Here is a 13,826-nt window from a genome sequence, read left to right on the forward strand (position 1 = left end):
GATGAACATGTGGGTAGAGGTGCTTGGTATGGAGAACTCACCTTTCCATCCTGCCAGCCATGACCTGGGGTATGAACCTGATGGATTGCCAGGTTTCCTATACCTAACAGCCTGCTCCTGCCCAGGAAGGCACCCCCTCCCCTCATTTCCTGCCTTACCCAGAGCCTGGGGCCTGCTTCCAATTCTGTGTCTTCCTCTCTCTCTGCTCCTCTCCTGCTCACGCTCTGTCTCTCTCTCAAAAATAAATAAACATAAAAAAAAACAAACAAACAACGATGGGGTTCATGCTGGTAACTACTTCCTGTTGACATCACCAGGGATATATAAGATAATATTTGCAACACCTGTGGGCGTGTGGCCCGTGTGTCTGATATATAAACTCAGAGATGAGAATTACAAGAAGGGGACATGGCACAGAATACCTCTCAGGACAGGCCTGGGTTCCAGCTCTACCGTTTACTACATCTTCAACCTTGGGCAAGTGGCTTGCCTTATCTGTGTCTCAGTTTCTCCATCTGTCACTGGCATGATAACACGTGTACCTACTTTGTAAGGTCATAGAGACCATTAAAGGAGTTAATGTTTGAAAAATGCTTGGAACACCTGCCATATCTCAAGTGCTATATCTGTATATCATACATAACATTTATAAATTCTTCTGGCACTGACTGTAAGCTCGAGAGGGCAGGAACAAGTGCCTTGATGTATGTAGAAAGTACTCAATAACAAACGATGGGTAAATGAACGAGCAACATTGATGAATGCATCACCTATGTCACACACAGCATCCTACTGATATTCCCAAGCAAAATCACACCCTAAGATACCTGTTCTGTCCTGTGTCCTCTTCTCTGATTCTACCCAGGAATTACTGGGGCTTCTTGGACCCTGCTAACTGTGCACACTATAAGTTTTCTTCTCTGTGTCAACAAACGCAATCAGCATCAGCCTAATGAGCCCAAGTCAATCCAATCTTGTCTGTTCCCTGACTCACAAACCCAGTAGTGATTTGATATTAATGATATTCGCATTCTAGCCTCTTATTTTCAAGTATTGGCTACAGTAATTATTATTTACATTTACTGTGTGTTTTTTAAAAATGACCCTCCCTGAAAAATATTTCCAAACCTATTGAATTTATAAGAGAAGCCAAGGATGGACAAGTCACAAAAAGTCTTGACGCTTAGTCTCTGGTTTGGCTCTTCCTAATTGGTAAATTATGTAAACTTCCAACGTCTCTCTTGAGATCAAGTCCAGTTTGGACTGTGTGGGAGGGAAACCTCATGGCATTTGAGAAATAGTGGTGGTATTCTGGGGCCGATGTCTGCTTCGGAGTGTGTGTGTGTGTGTGTGTGTGTTCTGCATCTTGCTGTGGGGTCAAGGTAGACCCCTCTCCTTGGGAAAATTTTTCCCAGATATTTTGCTCTGGGCTTTATTTTTACACATGGCTTAAAAAGTGCTGTCAGTAGGACCGCTAAGCACTCTTTACTACGGACTTGAAATTTTTATTTAGCAGCCACCTTTAAAAAGCTAAAAATAAACACGTGAAACTAATCTTAATAGCATATTTTAAAACATTATCGCCAAGATATTTTCATCTGTGCATGCAATCAGTGTAGAAATTAATAGAGATAGTTGACGTATTTTTGTGTGCTATCAGAAATCCAGTTTGCACTTTCCACTCACAACACAACCTCGGTTTGTAAATTGAGTTTTATTGGATGTACCTGCTCTATATTTACATTGTAAATGACTCACAGCTGTGAAATAGGAGTCCCGTATGTAAGTTGCTGCAAACATACTTAAAAGTTTTCCACTTAAAGATCATATGATCATATGAACACTGAAAAGTTCCTGCTGGGTCTAGTAACAAAGGAGTCATTGTGACCTTACCAAGGCAAAACCCACAGAATGGTGAGGGCACACACAAGGGTGGGGGTAGTCTGAGAAGGTTCTTGAAGATGAGGCTCCAGAGGCACAGGGCCTTTTCTCAGCAGCTCACAACCAAGGGGAAGGAATAGACAGAGCCTTATCGAAATATCAGGCAAGTGAGGGGATCTTAAATAGGTATGAAGCAGAAAAAAAAGTAGGGAATGTTTGAAACAAGCCTTGTGAAAAAACAGGGGATAAAAATGCCAACACATGAAAATAAAGTAAAATTTCCAGACATTACGGATGCTTCGCAGGGGAGGCAGGTGATTTTGGATTTACAGTGGTACCAAAATATGTGTGCTCTTCTCAGTAGTTATAAGACCAGCAGTATCTAGCGTAGCAGATAAACAGGGTCTTTCAGATTTGAAGTTTTATAAGGCAGATACGGCAAGTGTTAAAGAATTCTGGATTATTCCAAGGGAATTATTGAGATCATAGACCATGGAATCCAGGAATGATAGGGATAGGGGAGAAAGTAAGGTGAAGATATGGTGATCTGGCATCACTTCCGATCTTGAGGGACAGGTAACTATTATACGTATGAGTGTTTGAGTGAAAACTGAAAATGAGGAATTTATGGTGGGTGAATATGTTTTCTGAATTATTTATTTTTGGTCATGACCATTTCAGTTGACGTAAATGTCTGGGATATAGGAGCGAGTTGCTAAGAATGGGGCAGATGATAATTTCATTATTGGTTTAAGCTCTGAAGGAGCTATGAAAACAAAGAGGTCCATGGGTGACCAAATGAATAGTCACATAACACAGAAGGATGGTGGGGTTGGAGACTTAGAGAAAGACTAAGTAACCGTGTGTCCAGAGAGGGAGGACCAGGAATTGCGTGGTTGAGAGTGACAAGCACAAGTGAGAATAAATCGTAACAGAGAGCATCTTACAAAACCATGGAGGAGAAACGATCTGGAGTAGATCCTGAGTTTTAACCTTGAACTTTCTGGTTCTGACACAAATCTATTTGATGATGTCCCAGGACACAAGTCAGACCTATCTCCAAAGGTAGAGAAGGAAGGTGGATGTACAAGATACCAAATAGAATGCTCCTAAGAAGGCAGGCCTCATTTATCATTTTAATCCAATATCATGACTTATTTTTATAGGGCAAAAGGAAAAGAAGTATGATGGTCAAGACTTCACAGAAGAAGCAAAATGATTGTGGAAACCAATCCAAACTGAAGTCTCGCTTAAGTGTCTCAATCCCTTTGAGGATGTCCAGTTATGTATTTAAGACGCCAGTTACCAGAATCACAGCCCATCCTGGCAACGAGGTCAGATGCCATCACTGGGAGGGAACCTTGGACAAGCCCCAACAGGTGTGCTGGCAAAAGAGACTGCAAGGTCTCCAGGCCTGCAGCAGCACAGGGGAACCATTAAGCACTTTGGACCTTGCCAAAGCCTTGCAAAAACTCGCACCTCAGTGCACAGGTGGCTATCTGCCAGGTGTTCTTGCAGGTGGCCCGAACTCGAGCCCCATGCCCATCCTTGCCAGCTCTTCGGATTTGGCCAAGATGATTCCAGAAGCTGGTCTGGGTATCCCGCAGCTCATGTGCAAACAATTTCTGGTGACTGAGGAGGATATCAAGAAACAAGAAAAGAAAGTGAAGACGGCAAGAGAAAGGCTGGCTACAGCACTGGCTATAGACAGACTCGCTAGCGAGGCAGAAAAAGTGAGGGGCCAAGAAGGACATCTCGAAAAACACCACGAAGAAAAGGAGAGCCCTGTGTAGATGGAATGCAGCACAGCACTTTATTAATGTCTCTTTGCAGTGTCCATTGTGTCTTCGTGCTCTGAGCCCCTGAAACTTAAGTATGTACCAATACTTTCCTTGTATTAAATTGTATTGTGTGACACAATGGAGACAGCGATTTTTTTTGAGCTGCGAGATTGGGTTTCCGGTGAGGGGAGAAAGGAGATCTTTCCTTTCTGTATTGTACTCTTGTCTTCCTTTACTTTCTTTACTGTGTCATTTATTTGTATTTTCAAGTCAACCGAGTTATCAAAGTCACAGGATTATTTAGTGTTCTGGCCTCACAGAGTAAAACCTGCCTAGTTAATTTTGTGTAATATTCCAACAGATTCCAACATAATATTTCATTAAAGCTGTTATATCTATGCTCTCAAAGAAGATATGTCTGTAGGTCTCTATTTTTCTGTTCTTTGTTGCATGTGAACTCAGAGGTCAACAGAAAGAAGAAATAAGAGACTTCCCATTTTTTAAATACCTGTACGTGTTGAAAATTTGATCCATGAAAATTGATGTGCCATTTTGGGGATCATGATGTCAAGAGGGACTGTTCTCAGCATCTTTACTCTATCAGTGAGCCACTGCTTGTTGGGATTTAATTGTCTGCGCAACTAACCTGTGGCAATATTCAAATCCCTTCCATCATTACTTATTTTGTCTCATGGACTCATCAATTTCTGAGAATGAATTGATAGAAAATAACAGAATATTTGTAGTATTTCTATCTTCCCTAAAAAGGAGTTATTTTAAGATTGAATCTTGAGGGACCTGGGTGGGGGCTCAGTCAGTTGAGCATCTGACTTCGGCCCAGGTCATGATCTTGCTGCTTGTGAGTTCGAGACCTGTGTCGGGCTCTGTGCCGACAGCTTAGAGCCTGGAGCCTGCTTCAGATTCTATGTCTCCCTCACTGTCTGCCCCTCCCCCACTCATGCTATGTCTCTCTCTCTCTCTCTCTCTCTCTCTTTCTCAAAAATAAACATTAAAAAGTTAAAAAAAATAACTGATTTAGATACACTGATTTTCTCTCCTTTCCTCATGACTCTTGTTACATTTTTCTGGGTTCACATTTCTGCTTCCTGATGAACATTCTCTACTGGTTCTATCACTGAAGGCCTGTGGCAGGTCAACGTTGAGTCTGTCTGTATTTCAGAAAGTGCTTTTATCTTTTTCTTTGAAAGATAGTGTGGTGAAGTGTTTAATTTAGGTTCTTAGTAATTTTTTCCTTCCTCGCTGCTTAGTCTTTCCAAGTGTCCATATCATTAGCTATAAAATGGGAGTGCAGCTGTCAAGGATGGTGAGTTTAAGTGAGATCGTGCACGCAGAGCTTGCCAGTCATGTTGCTTAGTAGATATTAAGTAGTCAGTAACAATACTCTTGTTATTATTATTATAATCTCCAGAGAAGACATTCTCAGAGACTGCTTGGGACTGAGGATGTGAACCTCACACCAAGTACGAATGGTGGTATCACTGTTACTTCTCAGCCCTTGTGTCTTCAGCCGTGATCGTCTGCAAACTGTGTAGAGATTGGGCCATCTGTTCCCACGAACCCAAGGCAGGACAGCATAGCTCCCTGACCCTGGGTCACTCTAGGCTGCTTCCTGGGGAGCCCCTGCTCTATCTTGTTGGATGAAGAAAGACTGTCTGGCTTTGTCTTTAGATTTTTTTTCCCCAGTGAGCTTTATTTGTCTTTAGATCCAAAGCAGACCCAGTATCTCTCTCCAGTCTTGGTATTACTCTGGGGACTGAGGCTTTCTGGATACCTAGTGATCCCAGCTCCAAGTCCCAAAGTTGATCATGGAGTCATTTATGACTCGCTCGTTTCCTTCTTGGACCATTTCCCATCATGGGGGACCCATGATGGGAGAGGAACCCCTGAGGTAGACTGGTATGGAAGTCCTGGTGCACCTGAGCTTCAGGGAATGAGGCGGTGTAAGGGGAACTTTGTGGGTGGGGCAAGATGGAGGAACAGAGATGGCAGTGATGGCTGGCACAGAGGCAAGGGGAGGTGTGCTCCCAGGTTTCTGGGAAGAGAAACCTCACACTGAGGTGGGATGTTGATTTTATACAATGACAGTGTCTGTGAATCTTTTTTTTTTTTTTTTTTTTTTGCCAGTTCTAGTGCCCTTGAGGGACGAAATGGCATAAAACCAAAAGACAGGGTTGCAGTTGCCCTTTGAGGACTTAGTGAAAGGGGAAACCTTTCATCTTTGTCCCCTGGGAACTAGTTAGGGGCCAAGTCAAGAAGGGCTCAGAGGCTGTGTCTGACCAATGTGGTTTATTTCTATTCCAGCCAAGCTCCCTTGGAGCCGCAGGCAGAGCTCACTGCAACTTCAGGTCTAGGTGTGGCAGGTAATAGCCCAGGCTCTGTTGCTGAACCTCGTAGTCTCCCTCCTTCTTCCGCAGGCGGATGGTGACCTGCAAGGGCAAGGAGAGGGCATGAGAATGGTCTGATCTGCTACATGGGACTCCGGGGACGGAGATGGCCAAAGCCACAGAGGCTTGCCTCCTATATCTCTCTCGACATAATTTTCTCTTACTCCTTCTTTTCCTTTCCCTTGTCCCTCTTTTTTTAAACAAATTTTAAGTTCATTTATTTATTTTTGAGAGAGAGACAGAATGAGTGGGCGGAGCAGAGAGAGAGGGAGAGAGAGAATCCCAAGTAGGCTCTCACTGTCAGTACAGAGCCCGATGTGGGGCTGGAACCCATGAAGCACGAGACCAAGACCTGAGCCAAAATCAAGAGTTGGACACTTAACCGAGTGAGCCACCCAGGTGCCACTGCTTTGTCTCTCTTTTAAAAAAAATTTTTTTAACGTTTATTTTTGAGACAGAGAGAGACAGAGCATGAACGGGGGAGGGTCAGAGAGAGAGGGAGACACAGAACCAGAAACAGGCTCCAGGCTCTGAGCGGTCAGCACAGAGCCTGACACGGGGCTCGAACTCACGGACCACAAGATCATGACCTGAACCAAAGTCAGATGCTTAACCGACTGAGCCACCCAGGTGCCCTGCTTTGTCTCTCTTTTATCTCTTTCTCATCTTCTCTCTTCCCTTTAACTTTGTTTTTCTACCATTTTGTCTGATATCCCATTCATACCCTCTCCCTCCCTCTCTCCATCTCACTCATTCACCCCCTCTCCCTTCTTCTCCTTCCACACACACCCCCTCTAGCTTAATTGAGGTATAACTGATGTACAATGAACGCATACATGTAGAGCAAATGATTTGATAAGTTTTGATTATAATTTGAACCATCACCACAATCAAGACAAGGAGTGCTCCTCATCCCCAAAAGTGTCTTCGAGCCCCTCTGTAATCACTCCTTTCTTGCCATTTGCAAGCACATTCTCATTCCCAGGCAACCCCTGATCTAATTGATATCCCTATAGATTAGCTTACATTCAACAATTTGCTTATAAACAGGATCATAAACTATGTATTCATTGTTATCTGGCTTCTTTCCCTCCACATTATTATTTTGAGATTTATACATGTCAGTGCATGTATTTATAATTCATTCCTTTTTATTGCTGAGTAATATTCCATCAGGTGATAGATCACGGTTTGTTTGTCTATTCACCTGTTGATGGACTTCTGGGTTGTTTTCAGTTTTTGGCTAGTAAAATAAAAGTTACTATGAACATTTGTGTACATGACTTGGTATAGATTTTCTTTTCTTTTCTTTTCTTTTCTTTTCTTTTCTTTTCTTTTATTATTTTCTGCACAGTAAAGGAAATAATCAACAAAACTAAAAGGCAACCAATGGAATAGAAGAAGATATTTGCAAATGACATATTGGATAAAGGGTTAGTAACCAAAATCTATAAAGAACTTACCAACACAACACCCCAAAAAACAAATAACCCAGTGAAGAAATGGGCAAAAGACATGAACAGACACTTTTTGAAAGAAGAAATCCAGATGGCTAACAGACACATGAAAAGATGTTGAATGTCACTCATCATCAGGGAAATACAAATCAAAACCACAATGAGATACCATCTCACACCTGTCAGAGTGGCTAAAATTAACAATTCAGAAAACAACAGATGTTGGCAAGGATGTGGAGAAAGGGGAATACTTTTGCATGACTGGTGGGAATGCAAACTGGTGCAGCCACTCTGGAAAACAGTATGGAGGTTACTAAAAAAAAAAAAATAGAACTACCCTATAACCCAGCAATTGTACTACTAGGTATTTATCCAAAGGATTTTTTTTTTTTGGAATTTTGGATATTTTATTTTTATTTTTATTTATTTATTTATTTTAATATATGAAATTTATTGTCAAATTGGTTTCCATACAACACCCAGTGCTCATCCCAAAAGGTGCCCTCCTCAATACCCATCTCCCACCCTCCCCTCACTCCCACCCCCCATAAACCCTCAGTTTGTTCTCAGTTTTTAACAGTCTCTTATGCTTTAGCTCTCTCCCACTCTAACCTCTTTTTTTTTTTTCCTTCCCCTCCCCCATGGGTTTCTGTTAAGTTTCTCAGGATCCACATAAGAGTGAAACCATATGGTATCTGTCTTTCTCTGTATGGCTTATTTCACTTAGCATCACACTCTCCAGTTCCATCCACATTGCTACAAAAGGCCATATTTCATTTTTTTCTCATTGCCACGTAGTATTCCATTGTGTATATAAACCACAATTTCTTTATCCATTCATCAGTTGATGGACATTTAGGCTCTTTCCATAATTTGGCTATTGTTGAGAGTGCTGCTAAGTAGGCTCCAGGCTCTGAGCCATCAGCCCAGAGCCCAACGCGGGGCTCGAACTCATAGACCACGAGATCGTGACCTGAGCTGAAGTCAGACGCTCAACCAACTGAGCCACCCAGGCGCCCCTATCCAAAGGATATTTTATTATTTTTCTTGCATGAATTCCTAGGAGTGGAAAGGCTGGGCAGGTGTACGTGACCTTTAAAGATGCATCCAAGCTATTTCTCACTATTTGAGAGTTCCGGTTGTTCCTCATCTTCACCAACAATTATTATAGTCAGTCTTTTTAATTTTAGCCACCCTTGTGTGTCACAATACCTCATTATGACTTTCATTTACATTTCCCTAATGACTAATGTTGTTTTAAAGAAGGAAAAAGTTGGGGTGCCTGGGTGGCTCATTTGGTTAAGTGTCCAACTTCAGTTCAGGTCAGGTCCTGTGGTTCATGACTTTGAGCCCCACATTGGGCCCTGTGCTGGCAGCTCAGACTCTGGAGTCTGCTTCAGATTCTGTGTCTCCCTCTCCCTGCTCCTCCTCCACTCGTGCTCTGTCTCTTTAACTCTCTCAAGAATAAATAATAAAAAAACATTAAAAAAAAAAAAGGAAAAAGCAAGCCACACACAGACTGGGAGAAAAAAATCACAAAACATATCCCCAGCAAATAACATGTATTTATAAAATATAAAGAATTCTTACAACCCAATGATAAAAAGACAAGCAACCCTTCCTTACTTACCAGGAAACAGCAGATTAGGCATGTGATGAGTACCAGGAGTCCCGCCAAGCAAATGAGGATGATGGCCCAGAAGGGGAGGTCTGGGGAGACAAGGGCTGGTGTTAGCCTCCTCCTGTCATTTCCCAGGGCTCCTGGCATCCCTGCGTTGTGCCTAACAGTCCCTGACATGCCTTGGCCACCTTTCATCATCATCTATGACTCTGGGTACATGGGTCTCTTTGACCAGGTACGGTATCAAGACATTCCCTCCCCAATCTGGGTTGGAGCTTCTTTGAGGCTTACCTGAATTCTCAGTCAAGACATCATTTCTGTTGGGAGAATACCCTGGAAGTGAATGAAATGGAGAATGCACGTGAGTTTGTTTTATGCTTTTTAAATAAAACTTTTCAAATGCACAGAAACATAGAATATCATGAACATACATCACCTAGGTTTAACAATGCATATCTCACCCGATTAAAACATTATTTCATCCAATGTATAAATTATCAGCACTCACCACCCTTGCTTCATATTTTCACTGAAATGTTGAAGTAGGAATTATGATGTTGACCCATTTTTCTCTAAAAAGGCTACCTAATCCAAGGCTATTATCACACTACAGGGGTGTAATTAATTAAATCAAATTCATACCAGTGGACAAGGAGGACCGAAATTGGGCTGAGCCATCTTATGATAGTTTGGGGGAGAATGGGTCATCCTAGTTGGTAAGCCCAAGGGATCTCTCTAAATTTGTAAATTCCCAAATGCTCTCTTCTCTGCCTACAAACACATTCACCCCCTTCTCCTTTACCAAGTTGCTTTATACCCACTTTCCAGGATTCACCTTCAGTGTAATTTCCTCCAGGAAGGCTTCTCTGATCACCACTCCCAAGTATGAATTATTTCACATTAAATAATTTATAATTTTCAATTGCCTATTCTTGTTATTGCCAACTGCAACATAAACCCCATGAGGGTAGGGACACATAGTACCCACTGGGCATGGGGGCAGGTTTCAGGCCCCCCTAGTATATACCCTCTCCCCAGCCAATTTCTTATAGATGTGCTGTCCAATATGGAGCAGCTACAAGTGGCTTCTTAAAAATAATTTTAATTTTTCTTTTTTTTCTTTTTTCCAACAAACCACAAGAGACTCTTAATGAGAGAGAACAAACTGAGGGTTGAAGGAGGAAGGTGGCTGGGAGATAAGTTAGATGGGTAATGGCTATTAAGAAGGGCACTTGTAATAAGGACTGGCTATTGTATGTAAGTGATGAATCACTGAATTCTACTTCTGAAACCAATACTGCACTGTATGTTAACTAAAATAAAAAAATAATTTTAATTAAATAAAATTAAAAATATGGTATCTTGGTAACATTAAAACTCGGTAACTGTAAAAGCCAGTCACATTAGCCAGACTTCAAGTACTCAATGGTCACATATGTCTGCTGTACTAGACAGCACACATATAGAACAATCCATCATTGCAGAAAGTTCTGCATGGTGCTGATCTAGAGCAAAACTTGGCAAATGACAGCCCGTGGGCCATGTCAGGTCCATTGGCTGTTTTCATACAGCCTGTCAGGAAGAAAAGAGGTCCATCCCCTATGTCCGTCAAGGCTGGCTCACACACAGCTTGGAGCCAGAGGCCCTTACTGACTGTCTTGCCAAGTGACTTCAGTACAGAGATGAGAGACAGAATTCCAGAGAAGGGAAGTGACCAGCCTGAAGTCACAGAGCTATCTCCGAGAGAGCAAGTATCTCCAATATCCCACAGGGTGTCCTTTCGTCTCCTTCGATGGTGGATAAAGCCTGGGAGACTATGCCATTTCCTGGCAGCCTAAAAAAAGTTCAATGCTCCAGAAAAAGTTCAGGTCTCCAGATTCCCAGGAAGAGCCCCATGTGTGGAAGTTGGAACCCTCCACTCCTGCCCCAATGACCAGGATGCCTTACCATCCACAAGGACACTGTTTCTGTCCAGGGTAAAATTCTGCAGCTGGGTACCATTTCGGGTCAGCCTCAAGAACTCCTCATAGATGGCAATTTTGTCCAGTCTCCGAGCCAATGGTGAAAAGTTACAGATGGAGTCCACCCCAGTGTGGTTGCTGTCGGGGACAGACCTGGAAGGGCAAAAGGGATGAACAAGGGTATCTTGAATTCTACCCTGCTTCTAGAAGGAAGTCATGTCCAAAAGGACTTTCTGCAATGATACAAACATTTGTGCCTAAATATCAAAATACAGTCATTATTAGACCCATGTTGCTGTTGAACACTTAAAGTATGGTACTATGGGTGAGTAACTGAATATCTCATTTAATTTAATTTAATGAATTAATAAATAAATAGCCACGGGGAGAACACATTTGAAACATTTGGACTAAGGACTTCCAAAACTGCATAAAATCATTGAGAATACTGGCAAGAATGGCCAAAATCAACCTTTTCATTAACCAAAGGTTTGCAATAATCTGAGGATCATTTAGTTGAGGAAAAAAATGGCTGAATCTTGGTAAAAGGAGCAAGCTACATGGCATTGGAACTTGCATTATTTCCAGGCTGCTCTCACAATATCCCTAGACGCTTTGAAAACCAGCAGTATGAGAACCATGGTAGCTGTGAAAACCAGCAGCCTAGTAGCCATAATGTGTTTGGAATTCCCAAAAACAACCCATTCCCACTGACTTTTCAATATTTGACCTGTCTGGAGATTCCTTTTAGAAAGCCCCATTTTCAAGATTTGACTTTATTTGATTCCGAACTTTTTTGGTCAGGGAAGCCTATTCTCAGGGCACTTGCCCAAAACAATCAGTGATTATTGTTTAACATGGCAGCTGCCTGAGGAAGCAGTAACAGTTGAGGCAGGCAAGAGGTGAGCCAAAAAGTTTTTAAGAAGTAGGGAATGAGATGTCCCTGAGGGGTTTTGAAAAGCTCCAATATGTTTGTGGGGATCTAGAAAGTCACAAGTGTGTGGGGTTGTGTGAATACCTAGGAAATATTTGAGTAGGCCTTAATCTCTCACCTCTAGCTAAAAGGCTAGCTTAATATCTTAAAAAATTGTCAGTGAAATAGAGCATATTAATAAAGGACAAATGCCACCCAATCTCAAACACATCCAAAAGGAGAATATGAGAAAATACAACATCCTTTATGATTAAAAAAAAAACAACAACAACAAACTAGGAATAGAAAGTAAAGTTGCTCAACCTGAAAAATAGCATCTGTGAAAAACTCACAGATAAAATCATACTCAATGGTGAAAGACTGAAAGTTTTCCCCTAAGATTGGGGACAAGACAGTGTTGTCTTCCTTCATTTCATGTCCTATTTACATTTTAATAGATGTAATTCTAATAAAATAATCAGGCAAGAAAAAGAAATGATAAAAATTCAGATGGAAAGGAAAGATGTAGAATTATCTCTATTTGCAGATGACATGTTATTAAATATAGAAAATCCTAATACACACTCACAGACACAGACACACATAGCTGAAAACTATTAGTTCAGCATGAATGTAGGATATAAGACCAATGTACAAAAATCATTGTATTTATATACACTAGCAATTAACATTCTTTAAAAAAATTTTTTAATGTTTATTTATTTTTGAGAGAGAGACAGAGTGAGTGGGGGAGGGCACAGAGAGAGGGAGACACAGAATCCAAAGCAGGCCCCAGGCTCCAAGCCATCAGCACAACCCATGAGCTGTGAGATCATGACCCAAGCCCAAGTCAGATGCTCAACGAACTGAGCCACTCAGGCGCCCCTAGCAATTAACATTCTTAAAAATGAAATAAAACAATTCCATTTATAACAGCATCAAAGAACAAAATACAAAACATGTAGGAATAAATTTAACAAAAACATTGTGAGATTTGTACATTGAAAACTATAAAACATGTTGAAAGAAATTTTAAAATACCTAAATACATGGAAACGTATCCCATGTTCATAGACTGAGGATTTATTATTGTTGAAATGTCAATACTCCCCAAACTGATCTACAGATAAAATGCAATCCCTATCAGAATCCCAGCTGACTCTTTTACAGAAATTAATAAGCTGATTCTAAAACCCATATGGGGTTGCAAGGGACCTCAAATAGGTAAATCAATATGGAGAAAGTACAAAGTTGGAGAACTCGATTTCCCAATTTCAAAACTTGTACCAAGCTACAGTAATAAAAACAGTTGCCACTAGTATAAGGATAGACATATAGATCAGTGGGATAGAATTCAGAATCCATAAAAAACTCATGCAATCATGGACATTGATTTTCAACAAGGTTGCCAAGATAATAGGGAATGAATAGTCTATTTAACAAATGGTACTGATGGGGCACCTGGGTGGCTCAGTCGGTTGAGTGCCTAACTTCGGCTCAGGTCATAATCTCAAGGTTTGTGGGTTCGAGCCCCACCTCGGGCTCTGTGCTGACAGCTCAGAGCCTGGAGCCTGCTTTGGATTCTGTGTCTCCCTCTCTCTGCCCCTCCCCCGCTCGCATTCTGTCTCTCTCTGTTCTCAAAAATGAATAAATGTTAAAAAAAAAAATTTTAACATATGGTACTAAGACAACTAGATATCCACATACAAAAGAATGAAATTGGACCCGTACCTCACAACATATACAAAAATTAATTCAAAATAAATCAAATGCCTAAATGTAAGAGATAATGATACAATCCTTAGAA

The 13,826-nt window shown here is 41.4% G+C and overlaps 2 protein-coding genes across 3 annotated transcripts in view; one reads left to right on the forward strand and one right to left on the reverse strand.

Moving 5' to 3' along the window:
* Window positions 1-1,925: 1,925 nt before the first annotated feature.
* Window positions 1,926-3,801, forward strand: LOC102968599 (methyl-CpG-binding domain protein 3-like 1). Of its 2 annotated transcripts, none has more exons than XM_042978102.1 (2): window positions 1,926-2,044; window positions 3,048-3,801. In XM_042978102.1, the coding sequence occupies exon 2, from the start codon at window positions 3,066-3,068 to the stop codon at window positions 3,672-3,674; it is 609 nt and encodes a 202-aa protein (XP_042834036.1). In that variant the 5' UTR covers window positions 1,926-2,044; window positions 3,048-3,065; the 3' UTR covers window positions 3,675-3,801. The 2 variants fall into 2 exon arrangements, with proteins under 2 accessions (XP_042834036.1, XP_007090739.1); XM_007090677.2 differs by lacking the exon at window positions 1,926-2,044 and adding an exon at window positions 2,078-2,457.
* Window positions 3,802-5,950: 2,149 nt separating this feature from the next.
* LOC102957519 (mucin-16) overlaps window positions 5,951-13,826 on the reverse strand; it is a 58,457-nt gene continuing 50,581 nt past the window's right edge. The window contains exons 47-50 of the mRNA XM_042978062.1: window positions 11,093-11,259; window positions 9,437-9,478; window positions 9,155-9,234; window positions 5,951-6,109 (exon numbers count right to left, since the gene is read on the reverse strand). Of these exons, the coding sequence (XP_042833996.1) occupies window positions 6,014-6,109; window positions 9,155-9,234; window positions 9,437-9,478; window positions 11,093-11,259 (385 nt within the window). The 3' untranslated portion in view covers window positions 5,951-6,013. The remainder of the gene's footprint in view (window positions 6,110-9,154; window positions 9,235-9,436; window positions 9,479-11,092; window positions 11,260-13,826) is intronic.

This window comes from Panthera tigris, chromosome A2 (assembly GCF_018350195.1).
Source record: "Panthera tigris isolate Pti1 chromosome A2, P.tigris_Pti1_mat1.1, whole genome shotgun sequence".
In the NCBI taxonomy this organism is placed as follows: domain Eukaryota; kingdom Metazoa; phylum Chordata; class Mammalia; order Carnivora; family Felidae; genus Panthera; species Panthera tigris.